A 22,960-nucleotide genomic window follows, 5' to 3' on the forward strand; every position below is an offset into this window, starting at 1 on the left:
CCCTTGAAATTGAGCATCTTGTTTTCAAGGAGTCCCAAACAAAGATACATACAAGACAAAGTTTCATATGTTTTCTCAAATTTTGAGAATATCCAAATCTATGTTTGTCTTTAATAGCAACTAATGTGTTGTCTTGGTGACAGTGTTGGACAAAACAAAAAGTTTTGGTTGGATTTTTTTTTATTTTTATGATGACCATCTTTAGATTAAAGCACCCACAGTTTCAAGACAAATTGATAAAACCTCTAGGTGAACTTTTTAAATATATGACCGCTATAGAAGGCAAAAAATATAGAGCCAATTTGCAAGGAGTTTCAAAATAGTGGAAGTGCAAATGGCTCCAAAAAATGGCTATTACATATATTATCAAAATTTTATAGCTCTGAAATGTACAACCGTGGTTGATTCGTTAAGTTATTGTCAAGTGAAATATGAGACGTTTTTTAAAAATCACATACTAAACTAATAAGTAATTGATGATTTTGCCAGCCCTGATCTGTGAGGAAAGTTTCCTAAGTTTTCAGGATATTTAGACACACAAACTTACAATGTTTGCAAAGAGTGCAAATGTATGACCTCTATAAATGTGCAAAAATGGGCCAAAATTGTAACCTGGCAAGAACCAGATTGATACGTGAGTCACTCTTTGGAGTTCTTTACAGGTAATTAATCTGGGACCGCTCCACTGTGCTCTCCTTGGGAAAGGCAGGACAATTGAGGACAATACTTCAAGCTGATTGGGCGATGTGGCAACTTGTTCAGAAGTTAAAAAAGCACAAACCTCTTTCTGAGCTAAAAACCCACAAAGCACCTCTCGCTGCTCTTCTTCCCAAAGGAAACTGCGAGAACAGAATTAATTGCAGCCTACAAAAACAATAGGGTTGCTGCTTGGGCCCTAATTACATGAAAAAAAAAAGTTTTGGGAGAAAAAAAAACATTTTGTGCGGTACTACTTTCTGTCTTGCGTTATTGAGTGGAAAACAAAGACGTTTTCAGAACATCAATGTGGTTTTATTCAAATCCTCACCTGACACCACAAAGTTGTTTTGCCAGACTCCGAGAACTCTTGTATGGTCCTCCCTGGCTCTAATTCCCATTCAAGTGGTACAAGTACCCGAGAGCCATGCTTCCTATGTCTAATGAGAAACAGAGCAGCATTTAGGTAGTGGTATGTTCAGGAAAATACTGTAAAGATAAACCGTTTCTAGACTTCAGGTGTATTATTTTTCGAACTAATCTTGGAGGAGGCGGCTCGGTGATGCACTGGGTAGCACGTCCGCCTCGCAGTTAGGAGGGTGCGGTTCGATTCCACCTCCGGCCCTCCCTGTGTGGAGTTTGCATGTTCTCCCCGGGCCCGCGTGGGTTTTCTCCGGGCACTCCGGTTTCCTTCCACATCCCAAAAACATGCTTGGTAGGCCGATTGAAGACTTTAAATTGTCCCTAGGTGTGAGTGCGAGTGCAAATGGTTGTTTGTCTCTGTGTGCCCTGCGATCGGCTGGCAACCGGTTCAGGGTGTCCCCCGTCTACTGCCCGATGACGGCTGGGATAGGCTCCAGCACGCCCGCGACCCCCGTGGGGACTAAGCGGTTCAGAAAATGGATGGATGGAATCTTGGAGGACTTTTTCCCAATAGACAAAACACATTTGAGTTTGAAACAAAAGAAAGCTAATTCCATATATGACAATTTAAGGCAACAAACTGGACAGTTACCTGAGGCGCAGAGAAGATGCTGGCTGATCCAATTGTTGAGCAATTTCTTCCTTCAGTTCATGGTATGATGCATTTGAATGTATTGACAGTGCCATGGTGTATGTATAGTGAACTTTTACAACCACAGAGTCTGTTTCTACTTCTTGAACTGAGGTGACATCCTGTGAAAAACAAATATTCACAAATAGAAAACATCATCCGATAACATATTCAGGTTTGGAGAGTAACGGGATAAACGTACCAGCGTTATAAAAGGAGAAAAAAGTAACCATATTCCATTACAGTTAGAGGGGAAAACACGGTAATCAGATTACAGGTACATTAATTAAAAATGGAGTCATTCCATACCGACTCGACCAGATTTTAGAAGTGTTCCCAATTCAAGTTATGGATTTTCCTGATTATTATTATATATAATATGTATTATATGAAAATAATTATGTGACAAACAATATATTATGTTGAATTGTCCGTCTGCCTGCCCGCCCGTCCATCCATTATCTGTACTGCTTGTCCCCATGGAGGTCGCGGGCGTGTTGGAGCCTAGTGGACTCTCCACTTGCAGGTGTCTAAAATGACTTGCTTGTCTCCTGTATGGTTCTTGCAAAATAAGTTAGAGTGAGCACCACCCTAACATTAGAAGCTGACCATCACCTATCTCAGTTCTGTTAGAAGGCATCACTGTTTTTTTCTTCATTGCATTTTTTTGCCACATTTAAGGTAGTGATGTGCATTCCAGTTCTTTTAGGTGAACTGAATCTTTAGAATCAGTTCACTCAAAAGATTCGTTCAAACGAATTGTTCAATGAAGCGTGGCAGATCATATGGGGACTTAATTCTATATGTCCTGGTCAGAACAAGCTTTGTCCGTGTTGGAGCCTATCCCAGCAGTCATCGAGTAGTAGGCGGTGGACACCCTGATCTTGTTGCCAGTCAATCGCAGGGCACTCAAATAGACGAACAACCACCTGCGCTCACACTCAATTTCGGAGTCGTCAATCAGCCTACCATGCATGTTTTTGAAATGTTGGAAGAAACTGGAAATAAGCGGAGTAAACCCACGCAGGCATGGGAAGAACATAGAAACTCCACACAGGAAGGCCGGAGCTGAATCGAATGCATACTGTGAGGCAGATGTGCAAACCAGTGCGCCACCGTGATGCCCTACATTGACATGTAGCTTTTCTAAAGTATTGTAGACTTACATTAAAAACTACAATTTTTGACAGGTAACTAGTAACTGTACATTTTAAAAGTAACCCTCGCAACCCTACATATACTATGAATGATGTCACAAAAACCCTCTATCATACTGTATTGATTTAACAAATCCGCAGTTTAATTTCAGTACCTTAGTACCTTAGATACTAGAATTTGGAATGTCCCCGTTCCCCCGCTCAAACGAAAGATTACCTTTTATCCAGGTTGGGCAATTGAGAACAGATTCTCACTGAATGCAACTTACTTTACTACTGGCTGAACTGGCTGTGTACTTAGGAGGGTCTGGGGCTGGCAGTTCAGTATGGGTAGCAGTTGAGTAGGATGGAGGTGGTGTTTCTGAAGAAAACTGTCCTCCTGCAAAATGCAATGTGAAGGAACACTACGGTAATGGGCAGATGATATTCACATTCACAATAACACCAATTATTGAAAGACAAATTATAAAGTGGACGATTATGATAAAACATTAATTACATAGACTTTACAAGACCATTATAGTGTCTGTGACATTTCAATACCGCTCATTAAATATTTTAGATAATAAATCTGGTTTTGTACAGAATTACCAATTATGTATAGAGTTTGTTAAGGTGTCAGTCAGTTGTGTGTACCACTACAGTATCATTAAATCGGCGGACCTCAACGCTACTACCTGCTGTCATACCTCCAAATGTGTAATAGTGTAAGTAAAATTAAATGATTCTAAACCAAACATGTTTTAAAACATTGTACTCCTACGTGTTCGTTGTATATGAACGCAATGTTTTCCATAGTAATGAGATTTAACTGCTTTAAATAGAGATCAAGGGCATATAACAATAAGGATCTAAAATTAATGTCATATTATAAGTCAAATCTCTTCACAGTTATGGGGCATTTCGAAATGTAAAGATTAAAATGGAACTATTTCTGAATGGGCCATTTAAATGTGAAAGTTAAACATTTCCCATTATAGAGGTTCAGAAAGTATCATTACTATTCTCCTGTTCATTAAGATGAAATTGATTTTACCCCAACTAGTAGCTGCTGTTCGAGACCAATTTTGTGGACGAGAGGGTGGCTTCAGACCAGGAGGGAGGGGAATCCCAGTAGCAAGTGTCTGAAAGGTTAATAAAGCAAAAAAAAGTACAAGCTGTTTTTTTGTTTGTTTTTTTTCTACAAAAAGAACAACAATGATGATGGGTATATTTGTCCAACTGGATCTAATTTCACTAATCAAGTTACCTGTGATCCATATATCTTTCAGTTTGTTTTGTTGCTCTTGGAGCTGTATATAGGTCAAAGCAAATACTTAAATTGTATCAGCACTCTTTCAATGGCTGATAAATTACCAAAAAGAAGATTGTTGTCGCAATGACGGCAAGAAATTTTAAACCTCATTCCTTTTTTCCCTCAAATATTTACTCATTTTGAAAGTGATGCCTACAACACAAGTTTAAAAAAATGGGCATATTAACTACTGTGCCCCCTTTCCTTTTAACAACATAATAATTGTTTGCTGAGTCCGTGGGTACATTTCATATGCATGTTGTATTTTTTATATTGCCCAAATTTTGAATTTGTAGAATGGACCGTTGAGGAGCTGGCTGTTTGGGAGACTTGGATTACCGTATTGGCCCGAATATAAAATGACCCTGATTATAAGACGACCCCCTCTTTTTCAAGATTCGAGTTTGAAAAAATACTTTTTGAAGACCAAATTAAATTTTTATACAGAAAATGATTACAGTACATCTGAAACAGATGATTATAACAATATATTCGAGAGAAAAAGCATGTTATTTTGCCTCATTCAAATCATGCAAAAACTGTCTATCACATCTTAATATCTGAACATTTAAATATGTAAACTAAAGTGTAATTATATTTGTAAACGAGTGGCTTCTGGTTTTTGAAATGTAAAAAAAACGATCTACTATGATAAAACAACAAAATTGCAATAACTGATCAAATCATTTGTTTCACACATTGTCCCAACTTCACTGAATTTGGCGTTATAATTACAGTGTCTTGTATTCAAAGTATTCAGCCCCTTTGAACTTGTTGACTTTTTGCCACAGTTCATCACAGTACACTATGTCAATTTGAATCAATATGGATTTTGACTTGGCCTTTCCCACTATGTTTAGTTTTGAAACGTTCCATTGTAGATTTTTAATAAAGTATCTATCTATCTATCTATCTATCTATCTATCTATCTATCTATCTATCTATCTATCTATCTATCTATCTATCTATCTATCTATCTATCTATCTATCTATCTATCTATCTATCTATCTATCTATCTATCTATCTATCTATCTATCTATCTATCTATCTATCTATCTATCTATCTATCTATCTATCTATCTATCTATCTATCTATCTATCTATCTATCGTCTTGTTGGGTGGTAAACCACCTGCCAGAGTCACGTTTTCTTCCAAAATGCCCCTCTATTTGGCTCTATCCATTTTCCCATCAGCTCCTATCTTCCCTGTCAATCCTGAAGAAAAGCAGCGCCAGACCATAATGCTACCGCCTCCAGGTTCGAGAGTGGTGTGGGTTTTATTAGGGTGATGATGTGTAGTATTATTTTGAGAGACAACATAACATTTGGCATTGAGCCCAAAAAGTAAGATTTTGGGCACATCTTCTTTCTCGTGTTTGTTGTGTCCCCCAGGTGGCTTGGCAAACTTCAATCTGGACATTTTTGGTGATTGTTCAGGAATAACTCTTGCCACTTTTCCATAATGGCCAGATTTGTGCAGTTGTGATACTAGTCCTATGGCCAGATTCCCCCACCTCAGCTGTGTATCCCTGCAATTCATCCAGCATGATCATGGGCCTCATAGCTGCATCTGTGATCAGTGCTCTGTTTGCTTGGGCTTGAAAGGTTAGAGAGACAGCTCCATCTCTGTAGGTTTGCAGTGGTCTGAAACTCTCTCCATTGCAATATAACTGATCACACGGTGCTCTGTGAGATGTTAAATGGTATCCTATCCCATCCCATCCTACTTTAAACTTCTCCACCACTTTATCCCGGACCTGCTTGCTGTGTTCCTTGTCCTTCACGATGCTTTTTGCTCCTCAGTATTCTTTTACCAGACCTCTGAGACCATCACAGAGCAGGTGGATTTATACTGTAACACGATTACACACAGATAGATTCTATAATTAGTCAATTAGGTCAACATTTGACCATTCTGAAATCGTAAGGGAACTTCCGGAGTGAGTTGGCTGAACTGACAGTAATGGGGCTGAATAATATCACACGTCCCACTTTTTAAGTTTTTACTGCTAAAAAGAAGTGAATTTGTTCCACTTCACGATTGTGTCCTACTTGGCGATTCTTCACCCCAAAATAAAAAGATTTCATATCTATATATTTGAAGCCTGAATTGTGGCAAATAGGCTCCCTGTCAGTTATGGGCCCTTCATCAGTCATCATTTTTCTATTATATAAAGCAATTAATTACACTCTCAGTTTTGCTTGTGGTCATCTTGATATCTGCCGGCTTGAGCAGAGACATTGGCACAAGTCCTCTCTGAAAACAAAAGGCTTTAAATCAGTAACTGAAGATCTTTAATCAAATCTTTAATTTGTATTTTATTTATTTTATTATATTTTCTTTTTCTCTTACCTGTCCATCATATATGACAGTTGCCATCCCGTCCTTGTCCTGATCTTCATATAAAAATATCTTAGAACCGCCTGGCACTGTCAAGTGGCCTGGGCCTCGAGCCATGTAAGGGACTGTCATACACATGTAGCGGCACTCCCTGTCAAGTAGTGACATTTAATTAAACAAATGGATATACGTATGTCATGGCAATGTTAATGTTCACTGTTATATGAATTCCAAGTACTTCTAAGAAAGCTGTCAAATCAAACGACAGAAGAACCATCCTTCCATCCATTTTATGTCCCCACAGGGGCTGTGGGAGTGCTGAAGCCTATCCCAGCCGTCATCGGGCTGCAGGCGGGAGACACCCTGAACCGGTTACCAGCCAATCGCAGGGCACACAGAGTCGAACAACCATCCGCACTCGCACTCACACCTACGGCCAATTTGGAGTCCTCGATCAGCCTATCGTGCATGTTTTTTGGAAGTGGGAGGAAACTGGAGTGCCCAGAGAAAACCCGCACAGGCACAGGGAGAGCATGCAAACTCCACACATAGAGGGTCGGAGGTGCAATCAAACCCACAACCTCTGAATTGTGAGGCGGACGTGCTAACCAGTGTGCCACCATGGCGCCCTAAGAAGAACCACCGCACTGTTATTTGGAGGAGACCAAATTGCTTCGTCAATGTTGCCCCATAGAGGAACACACACACTTTTCGCAGTGAAAGGGTCCACCACATAGGTTTTTTTCACATTTCTTTGCACAAGTGAGTTTCTCACAGTGCCCCCTGTGTCTGGGCTTTGGCTGTAAGTTCTCTTTAAAATATAATACTCACTTAGCACCATCTACTATGGGTTGATAATAACCAGGTTTCTGTTGAGAGGATGTGATAACAGACAGTAGTTAGAGTGGATGGTATTGAAAATACCAATGACAGTAAAATATAAAACTCCACTCTTACCTGTAACCTGAGAGGTTCAAATCCGCCAAAATCATCGTTGGGAATCATGGATGAAATGACCTTTTGGTAGCAAGAAAAATAAACATTTCTATGTCTTTTATATATTATGATAATTTTCCATTTTTTTCATTTATATTCAATTCAGACACTTCCCACATTAAATATTTGGTTCTTTTGACAGAATCAATGCTTTTAATCTACCAAATACTGTATGTATAGCGAATATGAACATCAAACACAAGAGTTCATGTTAAGTCTGAGTGTCAGCAGTGACATGTTTTTTGTTTGAAACTAATTTTTCCAATAATAATGTCATTGGTACTAGTGTTGTAGTCAAGACCATGCCAATGGAGACCAAGACATTACTGCGACTAAAGACTTTGTGTTGTCCCATTGCTATACATTGAGAAGCGCTTTGTTACATGTGCAGATGTTGTAAAATTTGCTGAATAAATCATTTCTTAGTGTATTGTATTGTAAAGGGAGTATCAAGAAAGAAACAAGACAAAGACTTTTGCGCCTTTGACCAAGACCAAGACTTTTGGAGGGCAAGACCAGGACAAGACCAAGATTTTTGGAGGTTGAGACTGAGACAGGACCAAGAGTACAGTCCCCCCCAGTCTCCCAAAGTTAAGAAAAAAAAAGGAAAGAACAAAAGGACCGGTATTTTTATTCTCATTACTCCATATACGTATATCCATATATATTTGCTTATTTGGAATAAAGAAGTCAACTTTCACTTTGAATTTACTGCTTTTAAAGAGTCTTTAACAATACCCTTACCGAGTTTTTTTTTGTCTTTTAATATATTTTTTAAGCAATATTTATTAAACAAATTTGATGAACTACATTAATTCAGTGTTATTGGCTGGATATACGTAAAAGCATAAATGTTAGTCTCTTGCCACATATTCATGATTAGAAGTCAAACCCACACCGTAAAGAATTTCTCTATTAAATGGCACTAAATCATACGCAGCACAATGCCAGAATCCCCACCCTTTTATTGAAATTCTTTTTTAGGACTTTTCCAGGACTTTCTGGGACTTTTTCTTCTGCTACAGTATCCGTCATCACAACATACATTAATAAATTCCAATTCCTGTTTAATATTTCTTTTCAAAGTTTCTTGTATTTCCCTTAAATTGCATATCTTCTTGTGGGTTTACTTTAAGATGATCACAAACGCATCCAGCAACAGGCCGTATTGCCTGTGCAAACTAAAAAAAGTAAAAATGAAGAGTAAAATGTGCTTCCGACGCCTTGTTACTAGATATTGATTGAGAAATACTGTAAAAGCAATACTGTAAAATTTGCTAACCATCTGATGTTCTCATCTTTGTGTCGACTGTCTTGTATTCACTAAAACAGTGCACCTGCAATCCCATTAGTTCGTTTTAATGGAAGGCATTTATTAAGCTTTTCTTTTTTTTTTAATCAATTATTATTTCCTGTCAAGCAGTGGAGATAGGAATGTGGTAACTGTCTCCACTTATTGTCAGAAAACACTCTTTTATATTTTTGAATGGTAGTGGTTGTTCTTTTCATTTTTAGTCTGCATGTGGGGATGAATATTTAACGTTATTGTACAATTATTATAAAAAACAGTAAAACAGTAAAGTAAAATGTGCCTCTGACGCCCTGTTACTAGATATTGATTGGGAAATGAAGCAATACTGTAAAATTTGCTAACCATCTGATGTTCTCATCTTTGTGTCAAGACTGTCTTGTATTCACTAAAACAGTGCACCTGCAATCACATTGGTTCATTTTAATGGAACGCAATTATTACGTTTTTTTATCTATTTATCAATTATTATTTCTTGTCAAGCAGTGGAGATAGGAATGTGGCAACTGTCTCCACTTATTGTCAGAAATCCACTCTTTTATATTTTTGAATGGTAGTTGTTGTTCTTAACCAAGCATCAATTGTTAATCTGCATGTAGGGATGAATATTTAACATGATTTTACAATTATGAAAACAGTAAAACAGTATTTTACAATTATTGTAAAAAGAACAGTCTGTTGTAAATGCACCCTACATTTTCTGAAATAGTGTACCTTTTCATTCTGCAGCAAAACTAAAGCAATTGATTGGTGTTGCAAACCTTTTGCAAGAGAGTGTATACACCTGTAAAAATGTATCAGTTATACTGCAGTACTTTTGGTACTTTGATTGGAAATGGGCCATGATGTCTGAGGGGCAAATGAAATCTCTGCATACCTTTGACTTTCCTAAGAAGTCTCTCTGCTTGAGTTGTTCCACATCCTTTTTCCTGGGACGAAACACCACACCCTCAGGTACATTGAGAGGTGCAAGGGTTTCCTTTCTCTGTATTGTAAGCGCAAACATGCTTACTTACTCAAATGAATAATCTCTCTTTTTTAGTTAGCAAATAATGAATAATATGATAAAAAATACTAGTCAAGCATATTTCTTTTATTTACATAACTATACATTTTCTCTTAATTAAATGTGCTTGATTCTGTGTACTAAACAATTTTATGCTCTGTGGTGAAGACTTTACTTGCTTTGTGAATGATCTGAACACATGGTTTTGTTTTGAACATAGAATAACTGGTTTTGAGGTGAAAACGAGTAGGGGTTTCAAGAAAAGTATTTAACAACTGTGGAAAACTGGAATTGATATGCTGCCCTTTCACATGAAAATGATTGAGACTCACCAGGACACTGTCCAAAGCCATTTCTAAATTCCCCCCTTGAGTTTGTGAGATGAGAATATCTCTGGCTTGATCCCACTGGTCCATTCGGCAGTACACAGCTGCTGCATTATGTAACACCTGGGAGAGATTTCAACATTAGATTGATGCCTTCTCATGCCAAGATTCTAGAAGCTGTAACACTAATTAATTGATTACAAAAGTGTTCATGCTTTGATTTTCTGTGGTTTGGGACATGAATGAAACAATTTAACCTTTTAATTAAAACTTCTTGTCAACTTTATTTCATTTTTCCTTAATGCCTCTTCTTATTTGAGACGTGTGACTTTTGTAAGAAATCATACGACAGTTTTTGTGAACTGAATGCAAATTTAAGAAATTCTAAGTGAGCATGGATTGAGATCTGAACTTGAAAAGTATGTTGGGAAATTGTGTATGCAGACTAGTCACACCTGCCAGCTGTAGAGTTTATAACGCAGCCCAAGTTGTCTATAGTCAATGACCATATTTCCTCTCAAGTGTGTCTGTGCCCAGACACAGTCAGACAGAGCCTCGTCCAACCTGCAGAAGAACCGAATAGAGTCATGAACCATTATAACACAAAGCCTCTCAATTATCAACTAATCAATCAAAACTTCATTCACGGAGTGCTCTTCATCCAGTAATTGTAACTTCAAGTGTTTTACAGAATAAAATTATGCAGTATGTACTGCGATTTTTTTTTATTGCAAATCCTGCTAGACATGACAAGGAAATAACAAACAAATGACAGCCTCAGACACCAAAGAACAGTAAGCCAGATGAGTCAGACCCCATTTTCCTCAGCAATATTTTTCTGATGGTGGGTAGAATTCCTTGCTCAAGGGCACAACAAAAGTAGCCAGGGTGATGTGTGTCAATTACCGCAATTTTCAGACTATAAGTCGCTCCGGAGTATAAGTCGCACCAGTCATAAAATGCCCAAAAAAGTGAAAAAAAACATATATAAGTCGCTCCGGAGTATTAAACGCATTTTGGGGGGCAATTTATTCAACAAAATCCAACATCAAGAACAGACATGAACGAGCAATAACAGGCTAAACGATAGGGTATGCTAACGTGACAAACACAAACAAGGAGCTGAGAACAGGCCTGACGTAACATTCAGTTATTTTAAAAAAACTATTACATAAATAACACGTTTATAAAACCATCTGTGTCACTCCAATTCATTAAATCGATCGTCCTTTGTCAACAAAGCCGTGTGCCGCGCCGCAGTTCAAATTATTCCACAGGCCCATACAACAATATATAAACTATATTTTAAATAACTATCACATAAACAACAGTATTATCAAACCATTTGTGTCACTCCAAATCATTAAATCCATCGATCAAATTTCTCGTCTTTTATCGATCGTCCTTTGTCAAAAATGCCGTGTGCCGCGCCGCAGTTCAAATTATTCCACAGGCCCATACAACGATATATAAACTGTATTTTAAATAACTATCACATAAACAACAATATTATCAAACCATTTGTGTCACTCCAAATCATTAAATCTATCGATCAAATTTCTCGTCCGTTATGTCATCCTGGTGACAGAGGACATGTCAAGTCAAGTCAAGTTTATTTGTATAGCCCTAAATCACAAGCAGTCTCAAAGGGCTTCACATAGACAGAGATTGACAATTATTCTCAAAGCATCCCCTGGTCTTAAGCTCCCAAGTCCAGAGGATATGGCGCTTTAAAGTGTTAATTACTTTATTTCATTTTTTCTCTCTATTTTTCATGTTTTGAATATGTTCAAGATAAAGATATCAAAGCATGTGAAGTGATCAACTATACTAAAAATAACATGTGAAGTGGTCAACTATACTTGTAAGTAAGTGATGTGTTAATGATCAAGTAAAAATTTGTGAAAAAAAACATATAAATCGCTCCTGAGTATAAATCGACCCCCCCCCACCCAAACTATGAAAAAAAAACGCGATTTATAATCCGAAAATTATGGTAATTTAGTTTATTAACACTTAAAATCTGGAAAGATGCTGAGACAAAGGTTGGTACACCCTTAGAACCAGACATGCTAAATTAAGATTATTTTCCCAGACTAATCGGGGGACCATAGGCCAAACACTATGGCATGTTTGCCCCAGAGACAGAAAATAACGTGAAAACACCGCAGAGATGTCAACGTATTCAAGTTAGGCAAGCTTAAAATATTGGCAACGTAAGCATCAGCAGTCATTGTTCCTATTTGAAAGATGAGGAGGTCATTGAAGTATTCCTTCATTTACAGTGTAAGATGTAAAGTACACCCTGCTAAATATTCTCAGGTTAAGTATACCTGTACACTCAGTGGAGAGTTTGATATTGAGTAGTAGGGATGGGCGGATTGATACCAAAATATCGATATATCGATCCAGGCTGCTCATTTTTGAGTATCGATCTACCTAGCTAAAATATCGATACTTACAATTATTTAATTATATTTTTCCTCATTTTTTTTTCTGCTCCAATTTGACGACTTGCACTCATGCTAGCACTACTTTTCCTTCCGCCTGCTGCACCGGCGTGTCCTGCTCTGCTCCCGACCCCTTTTCTCACAAGCCGAGCCCTCCTCCTCCCGTTCCAATCCAAACACAAACAAGCATGGCCACGGCGGCGGGCCAGTCCGAACGTAAGAGAAGTCTGGTTTGGAGGTATTGTACTTTAGTTAATAACAACGAGGCAAGATGTGAAATATGTCACAAAACGATTAAATATTGTGGCAACACCACAAATTTAACAAAACATTTAAGTAAAATTCACCCCACGGTTCATGAAGAGCTGCAGTTGAAACGTGCCGCAGACACTAAGGCAGCGACGGAAAACCTTGCAGCCACACCGAGGCTAAGGTACCAAAGTACCTTAGAAGCAGCATTTCAGAAAGGCAAGACATATCCAGGTATCTGGTGCTAACCAAAAATCGTAAGCACTTGTGGTTGATGTGCTATTTGAAGCAATAATTACTGCGCTTTAGTCAGTCATTTATAAATAAAGTTTTCCCCATTTCAATTTGTGGTCGAACGCCATACGTTTTATTTGTAACTCCACTTCCCATAAACAACACTAAAGTATTACAATATTAAATGCAAGTATCCAGTGGCTTTACAAATTGATAGTTTTGCTGCTCATGACGATTAAGCCCTGCATCTCTGTTGGTACCATGTCTCTTTTTACAATATACTAAAAGACAAAACTTTTTCCCAACAACAGAGAGAGAAAGAAAAAAGTAAAGAATAGCTCCTTTTAATTAAAGTTATACTATTAATATGCATCTTCCATTAATGTTTTTCTAAAAAGGTTAATAATTCATGTACATGACGTACCGTTTTTTTCCATGTATAATGCGCAAAATTTAGCTAATTTATTGTCCTAAAATCTGGGGTGCGCATTATACATGGGTACAAAAAAAACAAAAAAAAAAGTTCTCAAAATTTCTTTTTTTTTTTTTTTTTTTTAAATCCGGATATCATACGGAGGCCGCCATTACAGGTGTGCTTTCTTCTCTGCTGTTCACTTCAAACACACTCCATACGAACACAATGCTCTCGTATCAGAAGCTTGCTAGATCACCTGCTCGTTTGCTGTCACAATGTACCCTACACAAATCCGAAACATTTCTTCGCTATTGAGTATGCTAGCTCATGCGCAGTGATACTGACCGGCAGAACATCCGGTTGTTCCCAAAGATGATCTTTTTTCTGAAATAATTTTACGTTCACGGACTTAAGTAGGAGTCAAAATCTGGGTGCGTATTATACATGAGTACAGGCTTTTTTCCAGCATCAACATGCCATTTTTAGGGTGCGTATTATACATGGGGGCGCATTATACACGGAAAAAAACGGTAATACTTTTTTCTACAAAATTCAATAGATGACTCTCCAAGAGCAAGAATGCCACTGCATTTAAATTGTTTTTTTGGCGGGAAATCACACTTCCGGTATCGATATCGGATCGATATCGGGTATTTTGGGGCAGGAAATACTTGATATCAGATCGAATCCAAAACCATCGGTATCGCCCATCCCTATTGAGTAGTTAATCATGAAATAAACAAAATGACAATTGCACATTGGCAATAAAATTAACTGACAAAACACCCACAAATACATTTAATCATTGAACAAAGTACATAAAATAATTATAGTTTTACCTGTCAAGCTGCATCATTACCGCTGCTCTCTGGAAGAATGCAACTGCGAGATGTTGATCCTTGACGATTGTGAGATCTAAAGCCTAAACAGACAAAACAGGACATGGGTGAATATTGTTGGTATTTTATTTTTCAATGCCAACACATCTGTCTATCTAACACAGCATATGGCATTTGTAAGATGAAGAAGCTTTGAATGCAAAAAGCAGGATGATCTTGTTTAAAGACTGATACTTTTTGGAACTATTTGGAACAAATTTGTGTCCTAATGATCGGGAGATTACAAATGACTGATTTGCTACATACTACTACATGCATTTCCCAATTCACAAGTCAAGAGGTTGTTGAAGAAAACACATCCACAATGAAACTTAGGACACACTTTATACAGTCGTATGCAAAGGTTTGGGTACCCCTAATCATTTTCCTTTATAAATCATTGATCAGCAATTTCAGTTAAATATGTCATATAGCAGACAAAAAGTGATATTTGGGAAGTGAAATGAAGTTTGTATACCGTATTTTCCCGACTATAAGTCGCGGTTTTTTTCATAGTATGGGTGGGGGGGCGACTTGTACTGAGGAGCAACTTATATATGAATTTTTTCACAAACTTTCAAAATTAAAAAAAAAAGGAAAAAAAGCAATAAACGAACCGCGATGTAGCATGGGATTACTGTAATTTGAACTGCAATTGACGTCAGCGGCGCGGCGGTTGTTTACATAAAGGACAAAGATTGATCACGGGATGACGAAGATGACGAAGGGCCCCACGTACTACCGGCATCATTAGCGGCTTTGTTTGTAAGTGACACGGAGGACGAAGAGTTTGAAGGATTTAATGATTTGACAAAGAAGGTTTGAAAAGCTATTACGGCTTTTACGCACGCCCGGTCCTGCTCTACAGAGCTCGCTTTCACCTCCATGGATGGAAGTCGGGGGCCGGCGCTCGGCCGGGTGGCTATCCGGGGACGGTGGATGGGGCTCGGACATGGCTTTTACGCACGCCCGGTCCTATTCTACGGAGCTCTCTTCCACCTCCGTGGCTGGAAGTCGGGGGCCGCCGCTCGGCAGCTGGCTGTCCGGGGACGGTGGATGGGGGTGGGACACTGCTCCTACGCACGCCCGGTCCTACTCTACGGAAGTCCCAGCCACCTCCATGGCTGGAAGTGCCACTTCCGGGGATGGAGGTCCAGGCCACCACATGCCTGGAAGTCGACGCTGGTGCTTGGGGCTGTGTGGCGGTGAACTATTTATCCATTCATCCATTTTCTGAACCGCTTAGTCCCCACGAGTGCTGGAGCCTATCTCAGCCGTCATCGGGTAGTAGGCAGGGGACACCCTGAACCGGTTGCCAGCCAATCGCTGGGCACACAGAGACAAACAACCATTTGCACTCGCACTCACACCTAGGGACAATTTGTAGTCTTCAATCGGCCTACCAAGCATATTTTTGGGATGTGGGATGAAACCGGAGTGCCAGGAGAAAACCCACGCGGGCCCGGGGAGAACATGCAAACTACACACAGGGAGGGAACCCGCACTCTCCTAACTGTGAGGCGGACGTGCTACCCAGTGCGCCACCGAGCCTCCCTGAACTATTTATGTTGTAGTTATTTGATGTATTTTATTTAGCAACTTGTATATGTTTTTATCGTTACAGTTCAGTAGTTGTTGGCTCGTTGAACCCTTGTTTTGTTAAATAAAGAGCCGTTCACCAAACCCTCGTCTTTCTTGGTACTTTGTTAACGCTACAATATAGTTATATACTAGATCTGTGGAATACGTGCGGCGTTGTTGACAAAGGACGAGGAATTTGATGGATGGATTTAATGATTTAGAATGACACGGATGGTTTGATAATATTGTTGTTTACATGATAGTTATTTGATGTATACTTTAGATATCGTTATATGGATCTGTGGAATATTTAGAACTGCAACTCACGACGAGTCCGACGTCAGCAGCGCGGCACATACACCGCATCGTTTACATAAAGGATGATCGATGGATTTAATGAATTGGAGTGACACAGATGGTTTTATAAACGTGTTATTTATGTAATAGTTTTTTTAAAATAACTGAATGTTACGTCAGGCCCACTCTCAGCTCTTCGTTTGTGTTTATGTCCCGTTAGCATACCTATCGTTTACCCTGTTGTTGCTCGTTCATATCTGTTCTTGGTGTTGGATTTTGTTGAATAAATTTCCCCCAAAGTGCGAGATACTCCGGAGCGACTTATATCGTTTTTTTTCACTTTATTGTGCATTTTATGGCTAATGCGACGTATTAGGGGTGTAACGATTCATCGATACACATCGATTAATCGATATAATGCTCTACGAGGTACGAAATCTTAATGAAATCTTCCATCGATCCCTTTTCTGAACCGCTTAGTCCCCACGGGGGTCGCGGGAGTGCTGGAGCCTATCCCAGCCATCTTCAATCGGCCTACCAACCATGTTTTTGGAATGTGGGAGGAAACCGGAGTGCCCGGAGAAAACCCACGCGGGCCCGGGGAGAACATGCAAACTCCACACAGGGAGGGCCGGAGGTGGAATCGAACCCGCACCCTCCTGACTGTGAGGCGGACGTGCTACCCAGCGCGCCACCGAGACGCTTTAATGAGATCTTAATGAATTATATTATGGACCTCTCTGTTTGACAAAAGTAATGGAAAAAATGCCCCTCCCAAAAGAGTTCTCTTATAATTATGGCATTCAACAAATATAATTTAATTATATATAATTCATATAAATAATCGTAATCCCAAAAAACGACTCTCATGATTATGGCAACAAATATAAATAATTTTGGTAATCGTAGTTAACGTAGAACAGGCAAAATTTGGTCTGTCTCCATGTCAGCCCATGAGATCTCTGGCTTCAACTTGGCTTCAACTTTAACTACAGCTATACTATCTATGTATGTCTGTTCATCATGTTTTCTCTCATAAGACCTTTTATAGCAAAGCATGTAATTCACCATAAGGGCAGCATCCAGCTGCCCCAGACAAATGTGTGCTGATGCAGCATTGAAGAGAGTACGATATGTTGGTTCAGTAATCTGGTCCAGCTTTTCCAGAGCTCCTTGCCAGTCCTTGTTATCCATTGCATGCACAGATTCATTCCACAATTGCAGTAACTCTGTATAAAGCATTTTCGCTGTTAAGGACAAAAACAGCAATTGATTAACATTTTATCTTTAGCAAATGTAAACAACAATACATTGGCTTGACAAGCAATGTTGCGTTTGTATAGCACCCAGTCATATGGCAAACGGTGGTATTATTTGCATTCTTCGCCGACAGAGATTCGTGCTTTGTCGTCAGGGCTTTTCGAGAGGGTTACCCCAGCCAGGATGTTCTTCGCCAGTGTTTTGCCAATGCCACTCTCCCATTCAAAGCGTCATTGGTAACTGTGTGACCGGGGACCCCGCACCCTGGCTTTAAATTTGCTTTTGTCCTAATCAGCTTCTTTTTTTCTTCCGATGAGTGCCGAGGATGTTTTGACTATCCATTTTCTTTTTCATAAAAGCGAAAGTCAACAATTTGGAATTCTACGACATATTGGCACTAACCAGTGATTTTAATCATATATGTAATTAACTTTGATGGTGCCGTTAACAAACGACGTGGCTTACCATGTTTTGAACAATGCATATTTTAAGAGGAAGTCAACCCCCAAAAAATTTTGTATTACAATAAACATGAATCCACAGTTTATTTTTGCGCACAGATATTGAATGATTTTTTAGCTAAGACACCAAGTATGTTGCTCTCACGTCAAAAATCTCTCATGGCACTTACATTTGTTTTTATGACCTTGACTGATGTCATGTATTTAAAGGAAAGAATCCAGTCACTTTTCAAAATTAAATATTTAAAATGTGTTTTTCAGCCCTTTTTAATTTAAAAAAACGGACAAAGTTTCTTTTTTTCCCCAGCATGGTCCAAGGTGTCCCGGGGCCCGGTGGTGGGGAGTTGCTGCCTTAAGTCTAGTCTATGAAAATGACAAGATGGATGTAATCAAGACCTCTTGTCAGTTTAGTCGTGATTATTTTTTGAAAAATCAGAAAGAAAAACATGGTTTTATATATTTTTAATGTATTGTAATAGTATGAAATGATACACCGCTAAAACCGTAATTAAATTTCAATTGATTTTTATTACCGCTCAAAATAATACAGTTAAACAAGTATTAGGTGTCTGAGTGTAAATGTCTCTTTGTATTCTCATGGTTTGCATTCTAGAGTCACCATGCGAATGAAGATAATTTGCTTAAGTAATGTCTTCAAGTAAGGGCTACAATTTGCATGTGTGATGTCAAGGCAGTTATTATAGAATACATACAATTTCTGCACATAAAAATGTGTTAATAAATTGTCTATATGATGCTTCCATGACAATCTTTTTCTTTTCCTTTCGGCTTTTCCCCTCAGAGGTCGCCACAGCGAACCATCTGTTTCCACCTCACCATGCCGAGGATATTAAAAAAAAAATCATAACCCTGTTTTGAATCTCTATCTTGACTCAAAATCAAACCAAGGTCCATCGGGCCAAATACACCTTTAAATTCGCAGACAATCTTGGTCATCCAAGTTACTATTTTGATACACTTTAAGACAGGGGTCACCAACATGGTGCCTGTGGGCATCAGGTCACCCCCAAGAACCACAAGTATTCCCCTAGCCTGTTCTATTCAGTGATGCAACACTGTGATTTCAAAGGGATGTTGTAGACAGATTTGTAGAAGCAAAATGCTGCATATTATTCATCTGTTGTTAACCATCCATCCATTATCTATACCCCTTGTTCCCACGGGAGTCATGGGCGTGCTGGAGCCTATCCCAGCAGTCATCAGGCAGTAGGCGGGGGACACCCTGAACTGGTTGCCAGTCGATCGCAGGGCACACAGACAAACAACCATCCGCAATTGTACTCACGCCTAGAGGCAATTTGGAGTGCTCAATTAGCCTCCCAAACATGTTCTTGGGATGTGGGAGGAAACCGGAGTGCCCGCAAAAAACATGCAAACTCCACACGGGGAGGGTTGGAGGTGGAATCGAACCGGCACCCTCCTAACTGTGAGGCAGACGTGCTAACCAGTGCGTCACCGAGCTGCCACTGTTGTTAACCAATGCTGATCATTACAGTGAGAAATAATTGTATGTGTCTTCACATAAATGAGTAATTAGTACAGTACCAACAATAAATATGGTCAAAGATAACGTGATCAAATTGATAATTTCAGAAATATGTATCAAGCTGGGATGCATTGGCACCAACCAGTATTCAAAGTAGCATACTCCTTTGAAAAGATTGGTGACATCTGCTGTGCAAAATAAAAATTACAGAGTAAAGGAACGAAACTGTCCATAAATTAACAATTGGTAGAAACGGTGGGCTCTAACAATTATATCTGCCTATAATGTCAGTATGGAAACAAACACAATAGAAAAGAATAAAGTTAATAATGATGAAAGGAAAACACTTCGATGTACTTGTTAGGGATTTATATGACAAGAGCTCAGTCAACAAAGATGTATTCACTCCTTGTTTGCATTTGATCATAACATAAAGTTAAAAGAAAATATATACATAACAGCATCAATAGCTGCTTTTTCAGGATTAAAAATGATAGTCAGTGAATAATCGACATGTAGTTAGTTCACTGGACACAATCAAAGATGGTTTAAAATGTATTTCACAAATTAAATATTTTTTACCTTCTGGTGTGAAGAGCTGACTTTGAATTAAAATGTCTTGCTGCTTTGTGATTTTCTTTTGCGGAAACAGGGAAGTAAGAATTACTGAAATAGGTCAACACCTCTAAGTCTCCAGTCTGCTCCTACAAGGAAGTAACTTAACCACATTCCTTTGAGGCAGAAAAAAAATTAGTTCACTGGACACATTCAAAGTAGGTTTAACGTTCAAAGTTGGTTTAACATATTAAAAACTTTTTACCTTCTGGTGTGAAGCGCTGACTTTTGAATTAAAATTTCTTGCTGCCTTGTAATTTTCTTCCATGTAAATAGAGAAGTAAGAATTACTGAAATAGGTCTACACTTCTAAGTCTCCACCCTGCTGCTACAAGGAAGTAATTTACTCGCATTCCTTTAAGGGCACCTGGAGAGAGAAATGCTTTGGTATTAACCTGTCCACATGACATGAGCACAAGAGAGCTAAACCTGTTCGTCCTGAACATCTGCATGCTTATTAGTGTTAGCTAAGTGCTGGGCATTCTGTCCTAGGGACGAAACAAACAAGGGATGAGGAAGTTAAAAAAAAAAGATGGACTGAAGACTGACAGGTTTTCATCCGTTATTGTAATCATTCCTATCCATGTCAAGTGCTGACGAAACTCTCAGTCTGTCTTCCCTTCAATAAACCCTGGTCCAAACTGCTTTTGGTGGCCTTGCCCCACTCGTTTCTGACAGTAAATATGTGCAGTTCAAGGCTTTTACTTTTTTTTTTTTTTAACCTTTATTTACCCAGGCAAACAATTAAGCACAAGTTCTTATCTACAACTGCAGCCTGACCCAAAGAACAATGGCTCATTGAGGGGGGTGGGGGATGGAGTGCTAAAAAACAAATAAATACATAAAACAAAATTATATAAATACACAATCAAAAATAAAGAACAACAACCGAGAGCAATAAAACTATACAATATAACAACATATTTAAACTAACAGCTGCAAGAGTCAGTTAACACTGACTAAAACTGTAAATGATGTGATGACAGTGAATTTAAGGGTAGTTTGCATAGTATTCCAATCATAAGCTGCAGAGAAATGGAAGGAGTTTCGACCAAAAACTACGTACTTTGAATTTAATAAGATTACTGGACCTTAGATTGAGGGAACAATGAGGACAGTGCAGGAGGGAGGAGAGATAGGGAGGTAACATCCTGAGTATGGATTTGTAAATGAGGTGAAACCAATGGTGAAGTCGTCGGGTGTGGAGTGATGTCCAATCAATTAATTTATACAAATCACAGTGGTGAGTGGAGAAGTGCGCACCTGTGGCGAAGCGGATAGCGGAGTGGTGAAGAGGGTCCATCTTATTGAGAGTGGAATGGGATGCCATCCTATAGATGGTGTCGCCATAATCAAAAATGGGCAGGATGGCCATTTTGACAAGAGAGTGTCTCGCTGCACGGGATAAGGAGGCCTTATTGTGATAGAGGAAGCTAAGATGAGATTTGACTTTCGACTGTAGGTGTTTTATGTGGGTAGTGAAGGAGAGGGACGAGTCCAACCATAAACAAAGATACCGTTTTTTTCCGTGTATAATGCGCCCCCATGTATAATACGCACCCTAAAAATGGCATGTTGATGCTGGAAAAAAGCCTGTACCCATGTATAATACGCACCCAATTTAAAAAAAAAAAAAAAAAAAATATTTTATTTATTTTTATTTTTTTTTATTTTTTTAAAGTCCCAATGATCGTCACACACGCAGGGAGGCAATGGGTCCCATTTTTATAGTCTTTGGTATGGTCTTAACTAGGCTGGATATATTTTTTTTGTTGGCGTTGATTTCTCCCACTGCCCATAAAGGCACCACCGCGCTCAGTGCGCACATTTGAAAAAGGCGTGCGGACATGAAAAAGGCGGCTCTGTATGGGAGAGACGTTGAAGAGGAATAAAAACACCCTTGGAAACCAAAACTTGCCCCTCGTCGTGACTCGGAGCCGCAACAAATGTTTCGGATTTGTGTAGGGTACATTGTGACAGACAGCAAACGAGCAGGTGATCGAGCAAGCGTCTGATACGAGAGCATTGCGGTCACATGGAGCGTGTTTGAAGTGAACAGCAGAGACGAAAGGAACAAGGCAAAGTGTTGCGAAATAAAATATGACCGACCTGTAATACGCATTTTGTTATTTGCTTATTGAAACTGCTAATTAAACTGTGAATTGAAACTAATAGGAAGAAAACAACTCTCACTCTTAATATAGCTGACGTGTCTTGCGCATCCGTTCTGAGCATCTGTAATGGCGGCCTCTGTATGACGTCCGGTCCGCGATGGAGATTAAAAATCAAACAATATTTGACAATAACACACCATCAAGGATTGCACCATCGCATCAAACAATGTGTCGTCAATTATGAATTTTACTGACTAAGCGTGTTGGGCAGGATGGCTGAATGCGATGCGCGATTGACAACAAACAAGAAGAAAGGTGATTTCAAGTTTTATTTCGAGGGAGATTTGTCATGTCTCGTCCCCAGTTTTGCTATGTGTCTAGGTTGCCATAGTTTCTGTTCGCGTCGCCCCTGCAGTTCAGTGCCATCTGCACAAAATATTTTAGGGGTATTGTTGGGAGCACGAGACCGGTTAAAAATTATGCATTTGGATTTCTTAGTGTTAAGAAGGAGATGGAGATTATGAAAATATTTTTCCACGAAGGTGAAGCTAAATTGTAATGAGGATGCTGCAGAATGGAGAGAAGGACCTTCAGAGTATAGAATAGTATCATCAGCATAAAGGTGGATCTTTGAACTGCCGACATACTTGACTACATCATTAATGGAAATGGAGAACAGCAATGGGCCTAGGATCGAGCCTTGAGGAACCCCTTTGAAG

At 39.1% G+C, this 22,960-nt stretch overlaps 1 protein-coding gene across 7 annotated transcripts in view; it reads right to left on the reverse strand.

The window, feature by feature from the left end:
- noxa1 (NADPH oxidase activator 1) overlaps window positions 1-20,491 on the reverse strand; it is a 63,361-nt gene extending 42,870 nt beyond the window's left edge. The window contains exons 1-15 of one of the 7 annotated variants that reach the window (XM_061278633.1): window positions 20,333-20,488; window positions 20,095-20,149; window positions 17,353-17,531; window positions 14,368-14,450; window positions 10,636-10,744; window positions 10,187-10,303; window positions 9,726-9,833; window positions 7,501-7,560; window positions 7,375-7,412; window positions 6,556-6,694; window positions 6,391-6,459; window positions 3,944-4,031; window positions 3,177-3,286; window positions 1,712-1,872; window positions 1,028-1,136 (exon numbers count right to left, since the gene is read on the reverse strand). In XM_061278633.1, coding sequence (XP_061134617.1) covers window positions 1,028-1,136; window positions 1,712-1,872; window positions 3,177-3,286; window positions 3,944-4,031; window positions 6,391-6,459; window positions 6,556-6,694; window positions 7,375-7,412; window positions 7,501-7,560; window positions 9,726-9,833; window positions 10,187-10,303; window positions 10,636-10,744; window positions 14,368-14,450; window positions 17,353-17,531; window positions 20,095-20,149; window positions 20,333-20,395 — 1,488 coding nt within the window. In that variant the 5' untranslated portion in view covers window positions 20,396-20,488. Of the gene's footprint in view, window positions 1-1,027; window positions 1,387-1,711; window positions 1,873-3,176; window positions 3,287-3,943; window positions 4,032-6,390; window positions 6,460-6,555; window positions 6,695-7,374; window positions 7,413-7,500; window positions 7,561-9,725; window positions 9,834-10,186; window positions 10,304-10,635; window positions 10,745-14,367; window positions 14,451-17,352; window positions 17,532-20,094; window positions 20,244-20,332 lie in introns of those variants that run through there. The other 6 variants (XM_061278634.1, XM_061278632.1, XM_061278635.1 and 3 more) reach the window with 6 other exon arrangements.
- Between the last annotated feature and the right edge of the window lie 2,469 nt (window positions 20,492-22,960).

This window comes from Syngnathus typhle, linkage group LG5 (genome assembly GCF_033458585.1).
Source record: "Syngnathus typhle isolate RoL2023-S1 ecotype Sweden linkage group LG5, RoL_Styp_1.0, whole genome shotgun sequence".
Lineage (NCBI taxonomy): Eukaryota > Metazoa > Chordata > Actinopteri > Syngnathiformes > Syngnathidae > Syngnathus > Syngnathus typhle.